The sequence below is a fragment of the Adiantum capillus-veneris genome, chromosome 14 (assembly GCF_014529385.1).
Source record: "Adiantum capillus-veneris isolate H3 chromosome 14, ASM1452938v2, whole genome shotgun sequence".
In the NCBI taxonomy this organism is placed as follows: domain Eukaryota; kingdom Viridiplantae; phylum Streptophyta; class Polypodiopsida; order Polypodiales; family Pteridaceae; genus Adiantum; species Adiantum capillus-veneris.
The window spans coordinates 68030080-68048896 of NC_140944.1; the positions used below are offsets into that span (position 1 = coordinate 68030080).

The 18817-nt window shown below is 41.6% G+C and overlaps 1 protein-coding gene across 1 annotated transcript; it reads left to right on the forward strand.

Moving 5' to 3' along the window:
• The first annotated feature begins 2448 nt into the window (after window positions 1-2448).
• On the forward strand, window positions 2449-7884 carry LOC147442554 (uncharacterized). Its single transcript, XM_086528708.1, has 2 exons — window positions 2449-3808; window positions 4946-7884. The coding sequence occupies exons 1-2, from the start codon at window positions 3324-3326 to the stop codon at window positions 7533-7535; spliced, it is 3075 nt and encodes a 1024-aa protein (XP_086384834.1). The 5' UTR covers window positions 2449-3323; the 3' UTR covers window positions 7536-7884.
• The last annotated feature ends 10933 nt before the right edge of the window (window positions 7885-18817 follow it).

An 18817-nucleotide genomic window follows, 5' to 3' on the forward strand; every position in this document is an offset into this window, starting at 1 on the left:
GATCCATTGCTTAAGAACTTCAAATGGAGGTCTTATGCCATGTCAAAGCCCAATTACAACTCTCTCTTGCAAAGCTTTAAGCTAGTGTTCAAGCTCTGATGCACCCACAACCACATAACCATCTTCTTGGCTAACCCCACCAAAACAATCATCTGAATTAACAAAATCACTGGATTTTCTTGATTTCTCCCTTTTGTTGTCTCCAATCCCCATCATTTTTATTTAAAATGTGACGTTGTTGTTGATCTTGACTACCCTCTAGGGGCAGTTGTTTACCTCTATTTGTAGTCTCAAAATCCCATTTTTTACTATTATCAAATTCATCCATTGGAAATCCTAGAGTAGGTGGGATTGAAGAATCTTCATATTTATCTGTGCTTGAGAACTTGAATGTTCGTGGATTTGATTTCCCATAATAGGTTTTATAATCATTCCACTGCTCAGGACTGTCCTCGCTTGAAGGGCATTAGCATATGAGATGAGGCATAAAGTCTGTGAGACCATATCTTGCATGTTGCCTCCTTGCATCACTCTAAACAGGGGACCTTGGCTAGGGTTAGCTCCTCGGAGAGTTGGCCACATGGCTCTCTTTTGCAGAGGCGGGGATGAGGAAGACTTGTGCCAGCAGGGAGGTATGTGTTCCTGATGACACCACTAAGCAGGGCTTCATGTAGGACCATGCTTCGAAGTAGAGGGGGTTCAACACAATAGGAAGAGGACAAACATGCAGAATGCCAAGGAGAAAGGCTACCCGAAAGGGGCACCTTTGCATGTAGCGGGCTTGACAAGGTGTGCGAAACTCCACATTGAGTCTCCCACTACCCCCTTCTCAACATCATTGTCTAACATGCGGTCTTAATGACCTCAAGGCAGTGGGATCGATGATTATAGGGTTTTTGTGTGAATCTCAAGGCGGACAAGCTACTCAACGTTTTAACTACACGTCCATGGGGTTTCTAGTCCCCAAAGCCATCCCACTCCCTCATAAAGTGAACTCAGACATGGGGAACACGGACAAAAAGAATTAACACGGACAAATCGAGCAGCGTCCATACTTCGCAAAAATGTGCTTCACTTCAGCGCCTCGATCTCACGGCTTGCACTTCATTTACTGCCCATGATCCCACCGTTTGCACTTTATTTACTATTGGGTGTCCAATAATGTTGGAGCTTTTTTTAAAAAAAACCATAAAGGGCGTGAGAATTATATTAAGAAGAGACAAAATGTTACATCTGATACAAAATACAAGGCCCTCTGGGCTTGGAGTGGGCTTCGGGTTGCTAGCTTACAATAGTGCTAACATTATCAAGCAGCAGGAGATCTTACTGGATGGCTCGTACTCCCACCTGCAGAAAATGATTGACGAGTGCAAGGCGAAGGGAAAAACTAAGGAGGCAGCTTAACAACGAAGTAAGGTTAATCAACCACCTGCAGAATGTAATCAGCTCCTTTCCTGGGGAATTAGCCTAGGTGACACCCCGTGACTGTCTGCAGCTCCTTTGTATCTAATGCTGGAGCTTTTTTTAAAAAAAAAACCAAATAAGCATTTGCATTAATTAGAGAGACAAAATGTTACATTTGTTCACCCAAGGAAGGGGTAAATAGGGAGTATACAGCGGAATTGTACCCTTGATACACACGGAAGGGGTAAATGACGGGCCTTTTGCCAAAATGATAACAAAAAAGGGGCCAAATTTTCTTCTAAGGAGTGCCGGCAACTTGCAGAGCATGCTGGCTGACAACAACTCTCTGGATACCATTCACAATTGGGTGCAGGAAATGAGGAATGAAGTGGCGGAGCTGGCAATCAAATATGAAGAAGCAGTGAACTTCGCCAACAGGCTGGAGGACGAGATCGACTGGCTCTAAAGGCTCGAGCTTTTTCTCTTAAGAGTCACATAAGGGATTACTTACTTCACTTGACGTGAATAATAATGTTGTTACAGGAACGAGGAAACCAACAAAGGATTACAACCTTCAATAAACGGAAGAAAACAGTGGTGGAGCGATGGTATATTCTGTCACCTGAGACGAGAGAGAGAGAGAGAGAGAGAGAGAGAGAGAGAACCCAGAGAAGGTAGGTAGGTAGAAAGGCCGAGAGGAGATGCGCTGTCTGATTGACGGCTGGCTGCATGGCCTGCAAGCCTGTCATTTTTTCAAAAAGAAGAGAGAGAGAGGAGAGCCTGGAGAGGAACAGAAAGATTTTGCAAGCGAAAGGTCCCACAGAAAACGCCAGCGTGTACATTACAGAGAGAGAATCTCTGATGAAGCTACTATTCATCAGTCTCCTCTCTCCTCTTTCCACCTACTTCCCGTCATTCTCTCTCTACTCTCTTTCATAAAAAGTGAGACTACAATAGCCGTTTTTATCCACATCTCATCACAGAATCTCTGATCCCGTTATCTCTCTATAGAATCCACAGCCTGCTCTCTCCTGCTCAATCAGGTGGTTTCATCGCCCACATTGCCCATCACTCACAGTCATCCTTTCCTCGCCATAATATTTACAAGCTTTTTGTCTGCGCACATGTTTGTGCGCGCGCGCGCGTTGTGCGGAAGAGTGAGGCTCTCTCTCTCTCTCTCTCTCTCTCTCTCTCTCTCTCTCTTGCACGTCATGCAGCCATCGCCATGTAGACTACTACTCGACACCCCCTCCCCTTCCTTCTTGTTGTTGTTGTAGGAACCTGTAGCTGTTAGCAGCAGTAAATTGCGAGGCGCCTGCCTTGCCTCTCATCATATAGTCGGTGACAACTCACACACACAGCTTCTCTCTTCTCTCTCTATTTTTCTCTTTCTTCGCTTCTGCTCGGCTGCACCTTCATCAGCAGCAGCATCCTGCTCTCTCTCTCTCTCTCTCTCTCTCTGTCTCTCTGTCCCTTGCGAGGAGCTGGATTTTCCTCAATATTCTTTTATCCCTTGCTCCCCAAGCTGCGTGCCCAGCTGGTTTACCCCTTCTCCTCTTCCGCTAATCGCCTTCAGCTTGGGTGGTCCCTCTCTTTGCGTCAAGCTGCTTTCCGCCTTGCAATGTTGCTTCAGTAAACGAAGCTAAGCATAAGATCTAGTCCTGAGAAACAGAGAGAGAGAGAGAGAGAGAGAGAGAGAGAGAGAGAGAGAGAGAGAGAGAGAGAGAGAGAGAGACACACACACACACACACACACACACACGCTTGCCCAAAATTAATTGGAGCTACTTGTATAATAGTTCCTGCAGACAAAGTTTGAATTTGGCATTGTTTTAAGCTAGCTGATTTCATTGTACTCAGAGAAAGCCATCCTGTGAACTCTCTTCATCACTCGCCCCTGGTTTTGAGGTATCTTCACCATGAGAGGTAGCTCAGAGCTACCGTGCGTCAAAAAATGGAGCATTATATCACTTGTGCTTACTTTGATAGTGATCCCCTCTCCGATTCAGAGTCTCCGCATTGGGAGACGTCTCACCGATCTTCAGAAAAGGCAACTCGAAGAACAGCAGGCGAGCCACATGGAAGCCTTCTACAGTGAAGAGGGCAGCAAGCAGGAGGTGATACCCACTGGCCTTGTATTTGAGAATGACAAGCTTAGAGATGCATACATTGCCTTTCAAGCTTGGAAAAAGGTCATATTCTCTGATCCTTTGAACTACACGGCTACTTGGGTTGGTCCGGATGTGTGCAACTACAGAGGGATTTATTGTGCGGATGCCCTGGATGATCCTTGTGTTACCACTGTTGGAGGAGTCGATTTTAACCATGCCGACCTTGCCGGCTTTCTTCCGGAGGAATTGGGTCTCCTCACTGATCTGGCGCTGCTACATCTCAATTCTAACAGGTTGCTCCCTGATTATCTGCTTAATTTTCTTACATCATGTATATTTGTGTGCTTAATGTCGTTTTTAGTCATGGTAGAGTGCTGAACAAGTGTTGGATGCAATTTTGTGATCGTCGTATTTTGCGCACCTCCTCCCTTAGTGAGTTCCCTGCTGGACTTCTTTTGATCTCTCTAGTGACCAGCAAGAGGGTTATCAACTATAGGAGAATACTTTCAAGGGCTATTAATTGCTCAAGCGCATGTGAACCCCAGGCGGATGAGGTCTTCTTTTACCAATGTTTGTGCCACAAATGCTGATTTCCAAGAACATAGCTGATTGATATGGCAGGGTGTGGATGTTGAAGAAGCCCGTTTCTTAATCTAAAATTTATCGTGAATGGTACTGTTGAATCCATGACATTAGGTAATCTCCTCAGGGGGATATGGTGAAAGATGGAATGTGGTAATGCAGCTTAAGGGGAGGTGATCAAATGTACATGATGGGGTCCTCAGGTACAGATGTCCCTTCAGTGAAGGCTGTGGGACATAATCCTTCTTTTTAGAATCTAGAATCAATATCATGTTTGACCGAGGGTACTCGTTGAGATTAAAATGAGATAAACATTGGTGTACGGGTCAATAACTTGATACGATTGTTCTTTGTCACTCAATTCGGTGTTGATTATGTCATTTGCCAATGCCTGCCCAAGGCCTCATAACAGCTATTTTGTGATGTGACCTAGGCACTGCCATTGGTGATGGATTTATTAGAACTCTTCATGCAAACAAGGTCGACGATGTATCGGCTTGATAGATTTTTTCATTCAGCAGAGATCTTCGTGTCTGGTTCTGCATTGTAAGATGTGATATACTTGCATAGGTATATCGTGCGGGATCAAATTGGACACATAGTGAGTACTCAGATGGAAGTTTATTTACTCATTAATGTAGCCGAGGTTCTTAATGGGACAGCTTCATTGCTGACCAGAGCTTTTAGTCTCTGAGTTTTTTATCATTGGTCATCTTGAGGCATATATTCTATATTCAGCTCTATTTGCCCTAACTCTGCTTTCCAAACCTTGAATGTTTTACATCACAAACATTTTTAAAAGTCATATAATTTATGCATCAGCTTATACCTGAGGTGCATTCTTGCAGGTTTTGTGGCATCTTACCTCGGAGCTTCAGTAAGCTTCAGCTCTTGTTTGAGCTGGACCTCAGCAACAATCGCTTTGTTGGTGCCTTCCCTTCTGTGGTACTCTCTCTGTCCAGCTTGCATTATCTTGACATTCGCTATAACGAGTTTGAGGGTGAGCTCCCTGGTGAGCTTTTTGGCAAGAACTTGGATGCCATTTTTGTGAACAACAACCGCTTTGTGAGTGGTATTCCACTCAACCTTGGCAGCTCACCGGTATCTGTTGTTGTCTTTGCTAACAACAAGTTTTCTGGATGCATTCCGCTGAGCATTGGAAACATGGGTCCGAATTTGAATGAGATCATCTTCCTCAACAATCAGCTCACAGGTTGCATTAACCCCAACATTGGGGAACTTCGAAATTTGACGGTGCTGGATGTAAGTTTTAACCAGCTCAGCGGAAAACTGCCCGAGACCATTGCAGAGATGGTGAGTTTAGAGCAACTTGATGTGGCAGTGAACATGTTTACGGGAGAGATACCTCCAGAAATTTGTGCTTTACCCAACCTGAAGAACTTCACTTATTATGACAATCTCTTCACTGCCGAGGCTCTGAATTGCTTGGCTCTACCGAGTCTTGGAGTATCAACCAATGACAGGCTCAACTGCATACCGGGAAGGCCAGCACAAAAGTCTTTCAAGGAGTGTGCAGCTGCCCTATCCCATGGCAAGAGTTGTGACCAGTTTGTCTGTGGACCACCACCGGGCCCTCCGACACCGGAACTTCCACCATCAGCAAAGGCCCCTGTCATCCCTCCACCCCCCTCTCCCCCTGTATCTCCACCACCTCCGAAAACATGCCCGAACAAGCATAGAAATCACCCTTCTTCCAATCCTATTTCACCTGTACCCGCTCCATCCGGGTCATCCCCTACCACATTCCCCCCTCCTGCCAACCCCTTGAGCCCCTCTTCTGGTGTCTCCCCTGTTCTTGTGCCGCCTCCAGCACTGACACCTGCAGTGCCCACAACTCCGGTGCCATCCCATCCTCCACAACCATCTACATTACCTCCTGCTCCAACTGTTTATGCATCCCCTCCCAGTCCATCATTGGTTTCGCCTCCTCCAAGCCCTGTCTATCATCCCCCGTCCCATCCTTCCCCCTTATCTCCACCCAATTCTTCTGCGCAGTTCTCCCCGCCATCTACACATCCATCATCTCCACCAGTGGAAGTGCCATGTCCACCTCCACCCCCTATTCCCTCAACACCAGTTAAGCTTCCACCTCCACTACTTGTTTATGGGTCCCCACCACCCCCTCCAAGCATCCCTCCACCCCCGCCTCCAGTACTTCCTCCACCACCACCATATGTAAATGTGTCTCCACCTCCTCCTACCATTCCATCACCTACACTTCCATCGTCTCCACCAGTGGAAGTGCCATGTCCACCTGCACCCCCTCTTCCCTCAACACCAGTTAAGCTTCCACCTCCACTACTTGTTTATGGGTCCCCACCACTCCCTCCAAGCATTCCTCCACCCCCGCCTCCAGTACTTCCTCCACCACCACCATATGTAAATGTGTCTCCACCTCCTACCATTCCATCACCTACACTTCCATCGTCTCCACCAGTGGAAGTGCCATGTCCACCTGCACCCCCTCTTCCCTCAACACCAGTTAAGCTTCCACCTCCACTACTTGTTTATGGGTCCCCACCACTCCCTCCAAGCATTCCTCCACCCCCGCCTCCAGTACTTCCTCCACCACCACCATATGTAAATGTGTCTCCACCTCCTACCATTCCATCACCTACACTTCCATCGTCTCCACCAGTGGAAGTGCCATGTCCACCTCCACCCCCTCTTCCCTCAACACCAGTTAAGCTTCCACCTCCACTACTTGTTTATGGGTCCCCACCACCCCCTCCAAGCATCCCTCCACCCCCGCCTCCAGTACTTCCTCCACCACCACCGTATGTAAATGTGTCTCCACCTCCTCCTACCATTCCATCACCTCCACCATATGTTTTTGAGTCCCCACCTCTGCCCCCCCTATTACCTCCCACAAGCCCACCCTATCTGTATGTCTCTCCGCCTCCGCCCTCTCCTCCAGTGTATGTTTATGAGTCCCCGCCTCCCCCGTCTCCGCCTACAAGTCCACCCTATGTGTATGTCTTTCCACCTCCACCATCACCATCCCCACCACCGCCGTCCCCACCTCCACCATCACCATCCCCACCACCGCCGTCCCCACCTCCACCTTCATCACCTCCACCACCGCCCTATATCTATGAGTCCCCACCCCCACCGTCATCTTATGTCTATGTATCTCCCCCAGCCCCCGCATCGCCTCCTTCACAGAAGCCTGCAGAGCCTCCCTGTGAAACTGAAAAACCTTCTCCTCCTCCAGAGGAAGCTGCAGCATCCCCTACTGTAATGCCAAACAAGACACCACCATTGCCACCTTCACGAGAGCACAATAAGCCGCCACACATGGAGAAAATGCCGCCTCCATCGACATACTCATATGAGTCGCCCCCACCTCCTTACACCTATGAGTCTCCTCCTCCACCTCCTTACACCTATGAGTCTCCTCCTCCCCCTGTTTATTAAACACACATTTATTTGGTTCATGTGGAGAGAAAAATGAACTTCTTCTGGCTGGCTGGCGGCGGGATCTGAAGCTGGATTCAGATTTTTGTTGTGCAGAGAGAGAGCTGGAGGTTGACACAATGACCTTGACTTGACAATGAGGATGATGAAGATCAAGATGGGCACCCACTCCACTTACTGGGGAAAACATACAGGGATACAATATTTTTTCTTTCTTTTGTTTGTAGCTGTACAAGCATTTGTAATTTCTCTGATTCATAGGGACAATCATTCTCATTCTGTCTTTTGAAGATTGTAGAGGTATCTTACGAAGCAGGGCATGCAATTTGATGTGGAGGGTGGTAAGCTCTCTCTCTCTCTGTCTCTCTCTCTCTGTGTGTGTGTGTGTGGAGTATCACGTCTTGAGTTTGTCAAGGACGGGCAGTTGGCCTATAATAGCTCTCTTGGAATAGACTTTAAAAGTTGTCATTTTCGTTTTGGTTCTCTCAGTTCCCAATAGGTCTTGAGTTCAAGGCCCTGCTAGAACTGAGATGGGTGGTTACCTATACTTCTTCATACACCCACACACCCACCCATGAGAAGTTTTTTTCATCGTGGCCCAAAGGGACCCTCGTGCATAGCAGGTCTTGAGTTCAAACCCCGCCTGATAGGTCTTTAAGGTCCCTTGGAATTGTCCCTACGATGTCCTTGCTTTCATTCAAATGTGGTAGATTGGTTATCCCACTTCCCTTTGAAGTATCATGTGTTGAATTCACTTTTTTAACCGCCAAAATTGTTCTTTGGACACTTCCCCATTTTTGGTAACTTGTCTTGAGTATTTGGTTACCCAATGAGAAGTGAAGTTACATCTTGCTTAATATTAGCATTTGGTAGCTTCCATGTACACACATGCTGATCTATCTAAGAGCATTTCAGAGTCTATTGTTGCTCGTCTGTATCATGGACTCCGTGCACTACCTCCACATTCATCTTTTTTGAGTCATCGAAGCATTCTTTGAGGACTTGCTTATAGCAAAGCATGCACTATTTCAATGCAATTCGCTGTCTTGATCCATGTCCCAAGAAAGGCCACATGCTCGATAGGGGGAAGTTGCGGATCTAGGGTTCATGTCTACGATACCCTTCGCATATTTTCTACCCCTACATCAGCTAAGGATGTTAGAGTGATTGTTATATGTTTATCTCACTCAACTATATTACAGTCATTGTACTGTACTTTTATGGTCATTATGCCATACTTTATTCATTTTGTCTTTTTCTACGGCTGACAAATGGCAATGTCTCGTCATTCAAAATGAATGGCTTACACATCCAAAGAGCTATCTTATTACTGGTAGGGACCTCTCTCAATTCTATTAACCTCTCTTAGACTAATAATGAGATCACATGTGCTCATTCAAGGACCCTAGTCTTGTAACACTCTCACCGTGTATCTCCCTCTTTTCTCCTCTCTTGTGTGAATGCCTAGCACTCGAGTCTAGGAGGTGCCCATCATCGTGCTCTCTTTTGCTCTCTCCCTCTCTTGCTCTAGATGCCGCTTTGTGCCCATGTGTTGCTACATGGATTTAACCAGCTACAAGGTAACTCTTTTGTGAATGCCTAACACTCCAGTCTAGGAGGTGCCCATCATGGTGCTCTCTTCCTCTCTTCCTCTAGATATTGCTTTGTGCCCATGTATTGCTACATGGATTTAACCAGCTACAAGGTAACTCGTGTGTGAATGCCTAACACTCTACTCACTTGCTATTGTGGTATTAGAGCCATCACTACAATGTTGGTGATGGAAAAGCATGGAATTGCAAACATTCTTTGAAAAAGAGCTAAGCTAGAGCTGCTCTCTTTGTACCTTGTATTGTGCATCTACCAAGCTTCTGCTTGATAGTGTAAAAATTGCAGAATTGCAGAAGAGATGAGAATATGGTCAAGATAATATATTTACTACGAGTGTGAGATAACAAGGAGAGTTGTCAAGGATAATAGATATAGTGGGTATTGACATTAGATAAGAATGTAGGTTACACTTTGATGACTATAAAGATCTTCAAGATTGAAGTTAAGTCATGGCCTTTTCATATTTGAACTTTGGATAATTCCGATTGACTCAAATTTTTTGCTCTTTATGGTTGTCGGAGAATCTTTAAGAGACGTAGAAAAGAACTAAATTAACCTAACCTATTGCACACCATACCATCTAGTATAACCTCTTCTAAACTTATGTTATAATTAAGTCTAATTATCCCCTTTGCATAGGTTAATAATGATTTTTTGGACATGAAGAATATTGATACCCTCTTGACAATGGGTCTAATGGGAATTGAACAAATGTTTCTTCCCTTTTTCACTCTAATCACGGCAAAGGTCTTTTTGGATAGGAGCCTATGATTAGGGGGCTAGGAGTCTATGGGAGTAAGGGCTAGCAGGATCTATATTCCTAGAGGATGCTCATGGAAAGGGTTACTAAATATATGTGCATGGCCGGACTATACGAGGGTACGGATAGTTGGAGTTTTGGCATTCAATTCAGCTAAATGCTCCTGAAGTTTTAATAGGATATTGAACATTTGGTAGATTTCACAAGTATTTGGGAGCAAGTGATACATGTGGTGAAAGAAGTAAAGGCACCGAGAGCTATGGAGAATCAGCCTTAGTCCTAAAGAGAGTGTTCGAAGCCCATTAACCACTCCTAAACCTATCATCAAGAAGATTTTATAGTATAGATATTAGCATTATTATTGCAGAATAATGTCCAACAACCAAAGGACCTAGCTATTTATATTTTTCCACAAGTCTTAGGAAGGCACCAACTATTGAGAAAGGAAAAATGAAAAAAATTTAGGCACGATTTTAGGATCAATACATAATTAATTGGTCATGTTGTGATGTAAAAAATTGTCCACTCTATGACCACCTAGAGATTGCCAATCAAACCTCTTCTACTATTTTCCCAAAAATATCCACATTTTGATATTAAGCCATAAAATGCGTGTGTAGAAAGGAAAAACTGCGGCTTTTTAATGAGGTGCTCTTTTGTAGGGCTATGACTACAAATGACATTTTTGTTAGAGTCGTTCCCAAACCGGTCAAGAAAACAAAAACTAGAAAACAACATTACACTAGATTAACCTAACATTATAGTGTTTTCTAAGACTACAAAGTCTTTCCCCTAGAAAATTGTCAGTTGTTCCAATACTTAGTAGCGAAACAAGGGGTGTAGGCTAGCTATATCATATATCAAGACATAGATTTACTTGTTGCAAGGCCATGCCTTTAATCATGGGACACAATAGAATTTAGGAACCATACCCTTAATCTACAAAAACATAGCTAAAATATTAAGCCAAAATGAGAGTATACTACATTTTTGTAGACCAAAATGAATCACGAGCTACAACGACATAAGCTATTGTTGAAACAACATAAGCTATTTTTGAGGTTTCACAAATTCCTTCAAGTGACACTAATTACCAAGCAAAGGAACATAACTTCAAAAAGTGAAACACAGTATGTTTTAGCCTAATTTTCAAAGGCTTATCACAGACAAAAAAAATTCTAGATACTTTCTAGGTGTGTTATGAGTCAGCTTGCAAAAATTTTAAACATCCACTTCAGTAACCAACCAATATAGAAAGGAGAACCACCACTTTCCACAAAGGTAGGCCAAGAAACCACTTTTAAATTTTGTGAAAGAAAGAGCATTCATCTCTGACATGTCACTCGGCACTTTTGATAATGTAACATGTAGTCATGTATGTCTTGATGCAAACGTGGCTAGTATAATTGCCTTCCAACTATAGTGCATATGTCTTCCTAATATCAGGATGACCAGGAGTAGGATTGTTGTGACACACAAAAAGAATCTGACACCTAGTATCAAAGTCCAAGGGCACACATATTGTCCCCTTGTGGAGTAAATACCCATCTTTGATAAAACAACAAATTCCATTGTAGTAGTTCTGCTTGTAGAAAAAAGGAGAATTGAGTGTAGTCGGCTATTGCACTCCCATAAAAGTGAGGACCCCTCATTCTTACAAGACTCCGCAACTTAGCATAGGACGGTGTCGTGCCATTTTTGTGGGCATGGGGTGAAGGATCAGAAGTTGGATGCATTTTATTATTTTGTTTATCTTATGATTATGCAAAAATGTCAGAACATGTATGGAAGCCCCAGTGCAGAGAGTTGGTGCTTACAAAAAAAGGGTTTGTATGGGAAAATCCTCTTAAACCATTTAACGCAAGTTGGGAAGCTTGAGCTCTACCTCAATGAAGGAAAAGAGGAGAAGTAGGGGGACGGATTTCTCAGGGTTCTCACTCTCTCAACAAAGAAGAAGAGGGAAGAAAGAAGAACAAGGCTTTTCACACTGGTTCTCGCTCACTAAAAGAAGGGGAAGAAGGGAAGAAGAAGAGAGGCTTTTGGGTTTTTGGTTTTGGGTTATTCAATCAATGCTTATACACTGTTAGCAATGTGTATGATCAAATTGTATACTTTGGGTTATCAAAATTGAAAAATTGGAAGAGTTTATGGATTGCAGGCTCATACTCTTTCATGTATCTCAACTATCTTCTATGATTATCATTAATGTACATATCAATTCTCTGTTAATTCTCTTAAATCAATCTTGATTTATTATTATCTATAGTGAATTGCATTCAATTATATAGATCTACACTGGTTTCTCTTTGTTTATGCTCCTCTCTCAATTTTCTCATAGCCATAAGCACAACGCTTTCTCGTCAAGCCTTAAGAACCGATAAATCTGGATTTATTATTATCTATAGTGAATTGCATTCAATTATATAGATCTACACTAGTTTCTCTTTGTTTATGCTCCTCTCTCAATTTTCTCATAGCCAGAAGCACAACGCTTCCTCGGTCAAGCCTAAATAACCGCGCAATCCGACATTTTTGGTGAACCCAACATGAAATTGATCGGGGTGAAAGAGTATAGATGAAGCAGCACAAAGGGGTGTGACAAGTTTAAAAGAACATGAAAGAAATGTACTTCTCTGATGAGATTTGACAAACACCATACTTTGGCAAATTGATGCAAATGATTGATAGTTTGTTAATCAATGAAGTGGAATCAACACAAAAAGAATTGGATGAAGCAGTGGGAGCAACACTTGACCATGTCTATGCTACAAAGGGTACTTTTTATGGAAAGAGTGCAAATGATTATAAGAATCAAGATGAAACTCAAAGGTGTACCTAATGATCATATTGTTAAGTATGGAGCATGATCTACCCTTGTAATTTTTAGTATTAAAAGTGCACATTTGTAAGGCCCCAGTTATGAGGAGAAGCCATCATGCATGAAGACAAATCACTCTTCGGAAAACCAAAAATCCACGCCTAGTCTCGATCCGAAATATTCCTTTTTGTCGAAATATTATGGCCGGATGGCAGTCAGAAAGTGGTCGGGCCGATAGTCAATGGTCGGTGGTCGGAAGTCAATGGTCGGTGGCCGATGACCAATTTCAAAGCAGACTTGTCTTCTCAAGGACGGCCACACATGGGCGCATTGGAGAGTCCAACTTGGACTTGTCTACACAGGGGCAGCTATACATGGTTGCCTCTCATAAGAGAGGGCAGCCCTTTTGGCTTATAAAAGGAGGCCTCTTCTACACACAAAAGGCATTGTGGTGCATCGAGAAGTTGGTGAAACAAGGTGTATGTGAGGTGGTGAAAGTGAAGCAAAGCGGGAGCTCCATTAAGGGTATAATCCCTTTGTAACTCAGAATAGGTTTTCATGTATTGCAAAGATTAAAGGTGCTATGTGCTCTATAGGAAGTTTGAAGCAAGTGGATCCAAAATTTGTGGAAGTGGACTCAACATGGCTATATGGTATTGGGGATAGGCTATGGTGTTATGTTATGTGAAGGCTATAGAATACACATACACTATGGTTTTTTGCAGCCTTCTTGGGTCTTCCATGCTCGAAAGCCCATGTGGGTCTTCTCTCTACTCATTGTCTTTTCTCTTTGCAAGGCGTTGTATGCAACACGTGTGCACACACGCGTCCACACACACGTCAATATGTAAATGTTCCTTATAGTAAAACACATATTCACATTAACACATATAATGATACTTGCATTCTATGACACATTATGCATTGCCATGCAATATAGTGCTTCTCATTACCATTGTTCATTGTTTAAACTCTTTCTTTCTTGACACTAACATACAGACAATGCAATGACAAGGATGGAGCAACACACCTAAAGGATCAATGACAAGGATGGAGCAACACACCTAAAGGATCAGTAAAGGATGGAGCATACTCAACAATTAGACATTTTCTCCTCCCCCCCACAAGGATCATGGAATCTATATATTGTCAATGATATATGTTGCACTATGGATATCGTGAATCGATAATATGCTTCACCTTATTGGTGCCATGCATTTGTTTCATTTGTGATTGATCATGCTATAGTTGGCAATGTTTGTGCATATGGGACTGAACAACCAGATTGTATGTGGACACTCTCTTACTTTGGTATACACCAACTTTGACTGTTTGTATACTCTTTGCCTCCCATAATGGTTATAGAGTGGTAGTTAACATGGTATACACAACTACAGCCGGTCCTATATGTGAAAGCCATGTTAAGCATTGTACGACATGTCAACACATGAACGTACTCATGACATGATATAATTGACTAAAATTTTTAAATCTGAGAATTTTTTTTGGTGCTACCTGCCCTAATGAGAGATATGAACCCCTTAATTCATTAAGTAAGCATACCATAAGGGTGTTAAACTACCTAGCACTTAATCAAAAATATGAGAGCTAGATGCCTGAAATAGAAAGCCATTAACATAGGCCTACATACTACCGCCTTGATTGGATCGCAACTCAAATGGCTTTTGCAAATCTGGTAGCACCAACACTGGACCAATTGTCTCGACTTCTCTTTTAGAGTCTTGAATGTTGTAATCTCTGATGGTGCCCAAGAAAAAGGGCACTGAAGCTTGTATGAGCACTAAAGAATGCATGCTATAGCACGAATATTCTTCTTGTATGCGATGGCAAGTTATTAGTACATACATGGCATGACTTTGTAGGCTTAACCACTAGAATGATTATTTTGCAGGACATGCACAAAGTTGACTGTCAGAATGTCAATTGATACTAGCCAGGGCTAAAATTGATTTTGTTAACCATAAACTTTCTTTAGTTGGAGTCACCTTAACCAACTATAAACAAGATTTCACTAGCACCTATCTCCCCCGCAAAGACAAAATCCATGAAAACAAACAATCACTAGTAGGTTAGGATGTGTATCTTTGATGTGACATCAATAACACATAGTGAAATAGTCGTGTACTTGTCTCACCACCTTACGGATGTCTATTGTTGATGTGATATCAATAACATGTAATGAGATTGTCATGTACTTGTCTCATCATTGGTAGATTAGGGATGTGTGTCTTTGATGTGACATCAATAACACGTGGTGAGACAATCGTGTACCTGTCTTTTCACATTAAACTGTGAATGTTCTAACAATCTCATTTTTGTGGATGGTGGTAACTACCTTGGTGGTAAATACCTTGTCTCACCTTCATCAATTACTAAGGGCCTCAAATCTATGTAATGAGGCATTTATTGGTTGTACGCAGCTATAAATTGTGGTTTTTTTGAAAAAATAATCAAATGTTTTTCAAGCCTCAAATGATCTTCAATTCCATTTTTTGTTTTGTTTTTTAAATTTTAATTGTACAATGTCTTGAACACACCATATTTAACACCTTATAAATAGGTTTCAATGTTAGTTTATTAATACTAATTTAAAGATCTCAATTTGAGTATGGCTCAATTTGAAGGGAAATTAAACATAAACACACCCGTATACTTCTCTTTGATTATCTTTGGCTGGCTAATCGCCAAAATCTTATTCAAATTTTTAGGTATAAGTATCTAGAATTTAAGATTGTGGCACTCTAGCTTTACTTACCATTTGAATTTGCAAATTTGTGGGTGGGTCCTTGTTATTTAACTCTCATTATCATTTGTTATAAAGGGGGTTGGATTCCATTCCTTGTGAAATTTGGAAATGTTTGTGGGCTAGACAAATTAGCACAAACACTCGTATTTATTTATAAGAAACTAGCTAGATGGTGGCATTCGAAAGAGCATTGCCTCCTATAGAGCTTTTTGCTTCTTGTGCGGATACCTCACAAAAATATATGAGGATCTATGGTATCCCCTCTCTCTCTCTCTCTCTCTCTCTCTCTCTCTTTTGCGCGCGCACACACACACACACACATGCGCAAAAGTGAACTTTGTTGTTTAAGCATTCACTTTGGTATTCAAAACACACCTCCTAGGTAATCCTATGCTTAGTTTTCCATTGAATCTCTTCTTTTCTCACGGGCCTCTATCATCAAAAGTGTGCTCATCTACTTGATTTGGGGTGCACTGATGAAAACCTCCTTATTCTAAGAAACTTATTGGCCATTACACCTAGCTTTTATGGGTATACATGGAAATCATTCAACAAGTTTTTTTAAAAGAGGGTATTTTAAACTATCACTAGAACATGAGCTAGTAGATGGTACCAAAAAACTTGTAAGCTATTTCTTTTTATGCTCATGCGAGCCGGGGTTGTGTTTTCACATGCCACAAGCCATATCTACTCTCAATCAATAAAAAGCAGATGTTAGCACTTCTTGGACCTAATACTTACCTCCTTGATTGGAGTTCCTCTCTCTCTCTCTCTCTCTCTCTCTCTCTCTCTCTCTCTCTCTCTCTCTCTCTCTCTCTCTCTCTCTCACACACACACACACACACACACACACACACACACACACACACACATCTTGGCCCTTTTGATGACGAAAACTTCAATTTTTCTCCTAGTTTTTTAGCCGACCTAGTTATTTATTTCTTCTTCCCTCTCTTTTTACCTGCGCATTCATCTTGGTGTTCTTCCTTGCACAACAAACCCTCATGATCTCTTATCTGTGAGCCTTCTTAGGGGTCTTTCATGCTCAAAATCCCATGTGGGTCTTCACTTTGCTTGCTATGTTCTTCGCAAGGTGTTGTATGCGCACATGCACACACACACACACACACACACACACACACACAATCAGCCACGTTGGCATACCCTTGCTCTCAATCTGACTCTTGCCCTCTCTAACCCTCTTCTATCATAGTATCAACAAGAAGAAACTCTACTATTGGATACCAACAAACACACTTGCTTCTTCTCTCACATAAACACACACCTCTCATGGAAACAAACAAGCAGAGTCAGTATGCAGCTAAGGAATACCTGCATCTAGAAGTGGGTGGTGGCACATACTATAACTTTTATTGTCACATTGCTGATTTGAATATCTACAACAAAGATCTTGATCCTCACAATGCAGTTATTAGGTGCATTTGCACCTACTTAGAACAAGCTATGGTGATTAATATATTTAAATTTATGAAAACACAAGTAAACACTCGTATCTCTATATTTTGCAAATTTTGAAGCTCTTTCATTACGCATATAATACTAGATGTAGTCTTTCAAAGAGAAATATTGTCATCGTAACACTTGCCAATTGTATAGCTATGATTGCTGAAAATCCTTTACTCGATGCATGTGGTTATTACTCACTCGTGTGAGGTAGGGAGGAAAATTCTAGGATTTGGTTAAAGATACTACATGATTTGTGTTTTGGGATTGCTTTTGATAGTATTGATTGTTGCTTTTGGAAAGATTGATCTTGTAAGACGGCCTTAACCCTCCTGTGAAACTCTCTAAAATTTAAAAAAATGGTTACTGATTGGAAAGTGATTGTAAAACAAAGAAAATACTATCCCAATTTTTTATATAAAAGACCTCATGGTCGAAGGGAAAATTATCAATCTCTTGCTAAGTAGATAAATAGGACCCTCTTGCTTGGAGGGAGGAAGGGAGTACTCCATTGGAAAAGGAATCATTTGTGGGCTTTAATTGATTAAAAACTTGTCTAATGCATTTTCACAATTTTATATGACATTAACATATAGAAATACCTTTGTTATTTTGAGAATGTCATCTCCTTCTGAAACTATAAGCTACAATTGTGTTTTACTTTGCCTTTGGAAAGATAGTAGAATGGTAGAAACTTGTTGACTAGCTGATACCACCTAATTGCAACAAGCTATGTCATGGTCAATCCTTTAAAAGAGATAGATGTGATACACCAAATTGTATGTTCAAATGGAAAATGAGCCAAAACATATGATATTTACATTTGATAAAGAGATTTTTAGCATCAAGAAAATTCTAGGCATGGTTTTCCAAATTACAAACATGATGATGCATGTTTTAGAGTGCTCATATTGGTCTTGTAGCCTTGGTTTCATTGGATGGATCTGGTGATGCTTCTATTTCTTCGACATATAGCTATTTTTGTTGATACATGGACTATGTGTTGTTTTTATTAGTGAAGCTATAAAGCTCCCAAATGATCTTTTACCTCAAAAAACATTATCTTTAGTACTTAGAAATATATTTAGTACTGGACACTTGGATCTTCTCTCTGTGAAATTTTGTGAATAATGGGATACATAAGATTTGACACATAGAAGCTATCTTGGTTAAAGTTGTTAATCCTTAAAATAAATTGCAAATGGTCCACATGTGTGATATGGGTGACAATTGGTCCACATGTGTGATATGGATGACAACTGGGTTCAATGTCGACACCTAGAACATGCATAAATATAGCCAATTCTAACTGATGGTTGTTGTATGGATGCAGGTAACAATTGGATTCTTCTCCTTGTAGGTGTAGTGGAGGCTTATCCCAAGGGATGGACACATATAGATACAATATAAAGATGCTATTTTGTAATGATCAAAGATCAAAGTTTGAATGTAGATTACTATATTGGCCATTAGATGCAGTCTATTGTATCTGGTAAAACTAGGCCCACAAGATTTTATGCACAAACTATTTACACACTTTTATGTTGTGTTGTTTTAGGGTATTTTTATTTAATGTATTGTTTAATGCAATTGTCTAAGTATAGTTCAGATATGAAGGGTTTTTCATACATAAACACACACACATTGTCTCCCTACTAGTCTTTGGTCGGACTAGTACCATACTTAGCAAATGTTATCAAAACAGCTGCTACAATTTATCCTGACTTCACTCAAACGATTTTTGTCAGAATATGGAATTTCATACCCAAAGAATTGAATTGCTTACTTTTTGTTATATTTATTCCTAAATTGATACTCCAATTTATCATGACCAATCAAACAATTTTTATCAAGATATGGGC

Bases quoted from the DNA above. Each gene is read 5' to 3' on its own strand.
- LOC147442554 (XM_086528708.1), top strand. From the start codon at position 3,324: ATGAGAGGTAGCTCAGAGCTACCGTGCGTCAAAAAATGGAGCATTATA. The intron at 3,809-4,945 runs GTTGCTCCCTGA...GCATTCTTGCAG, and splicing joins CTACATCTCAATTCTAACAG to GTTTTGTGGCATCTTACCTC.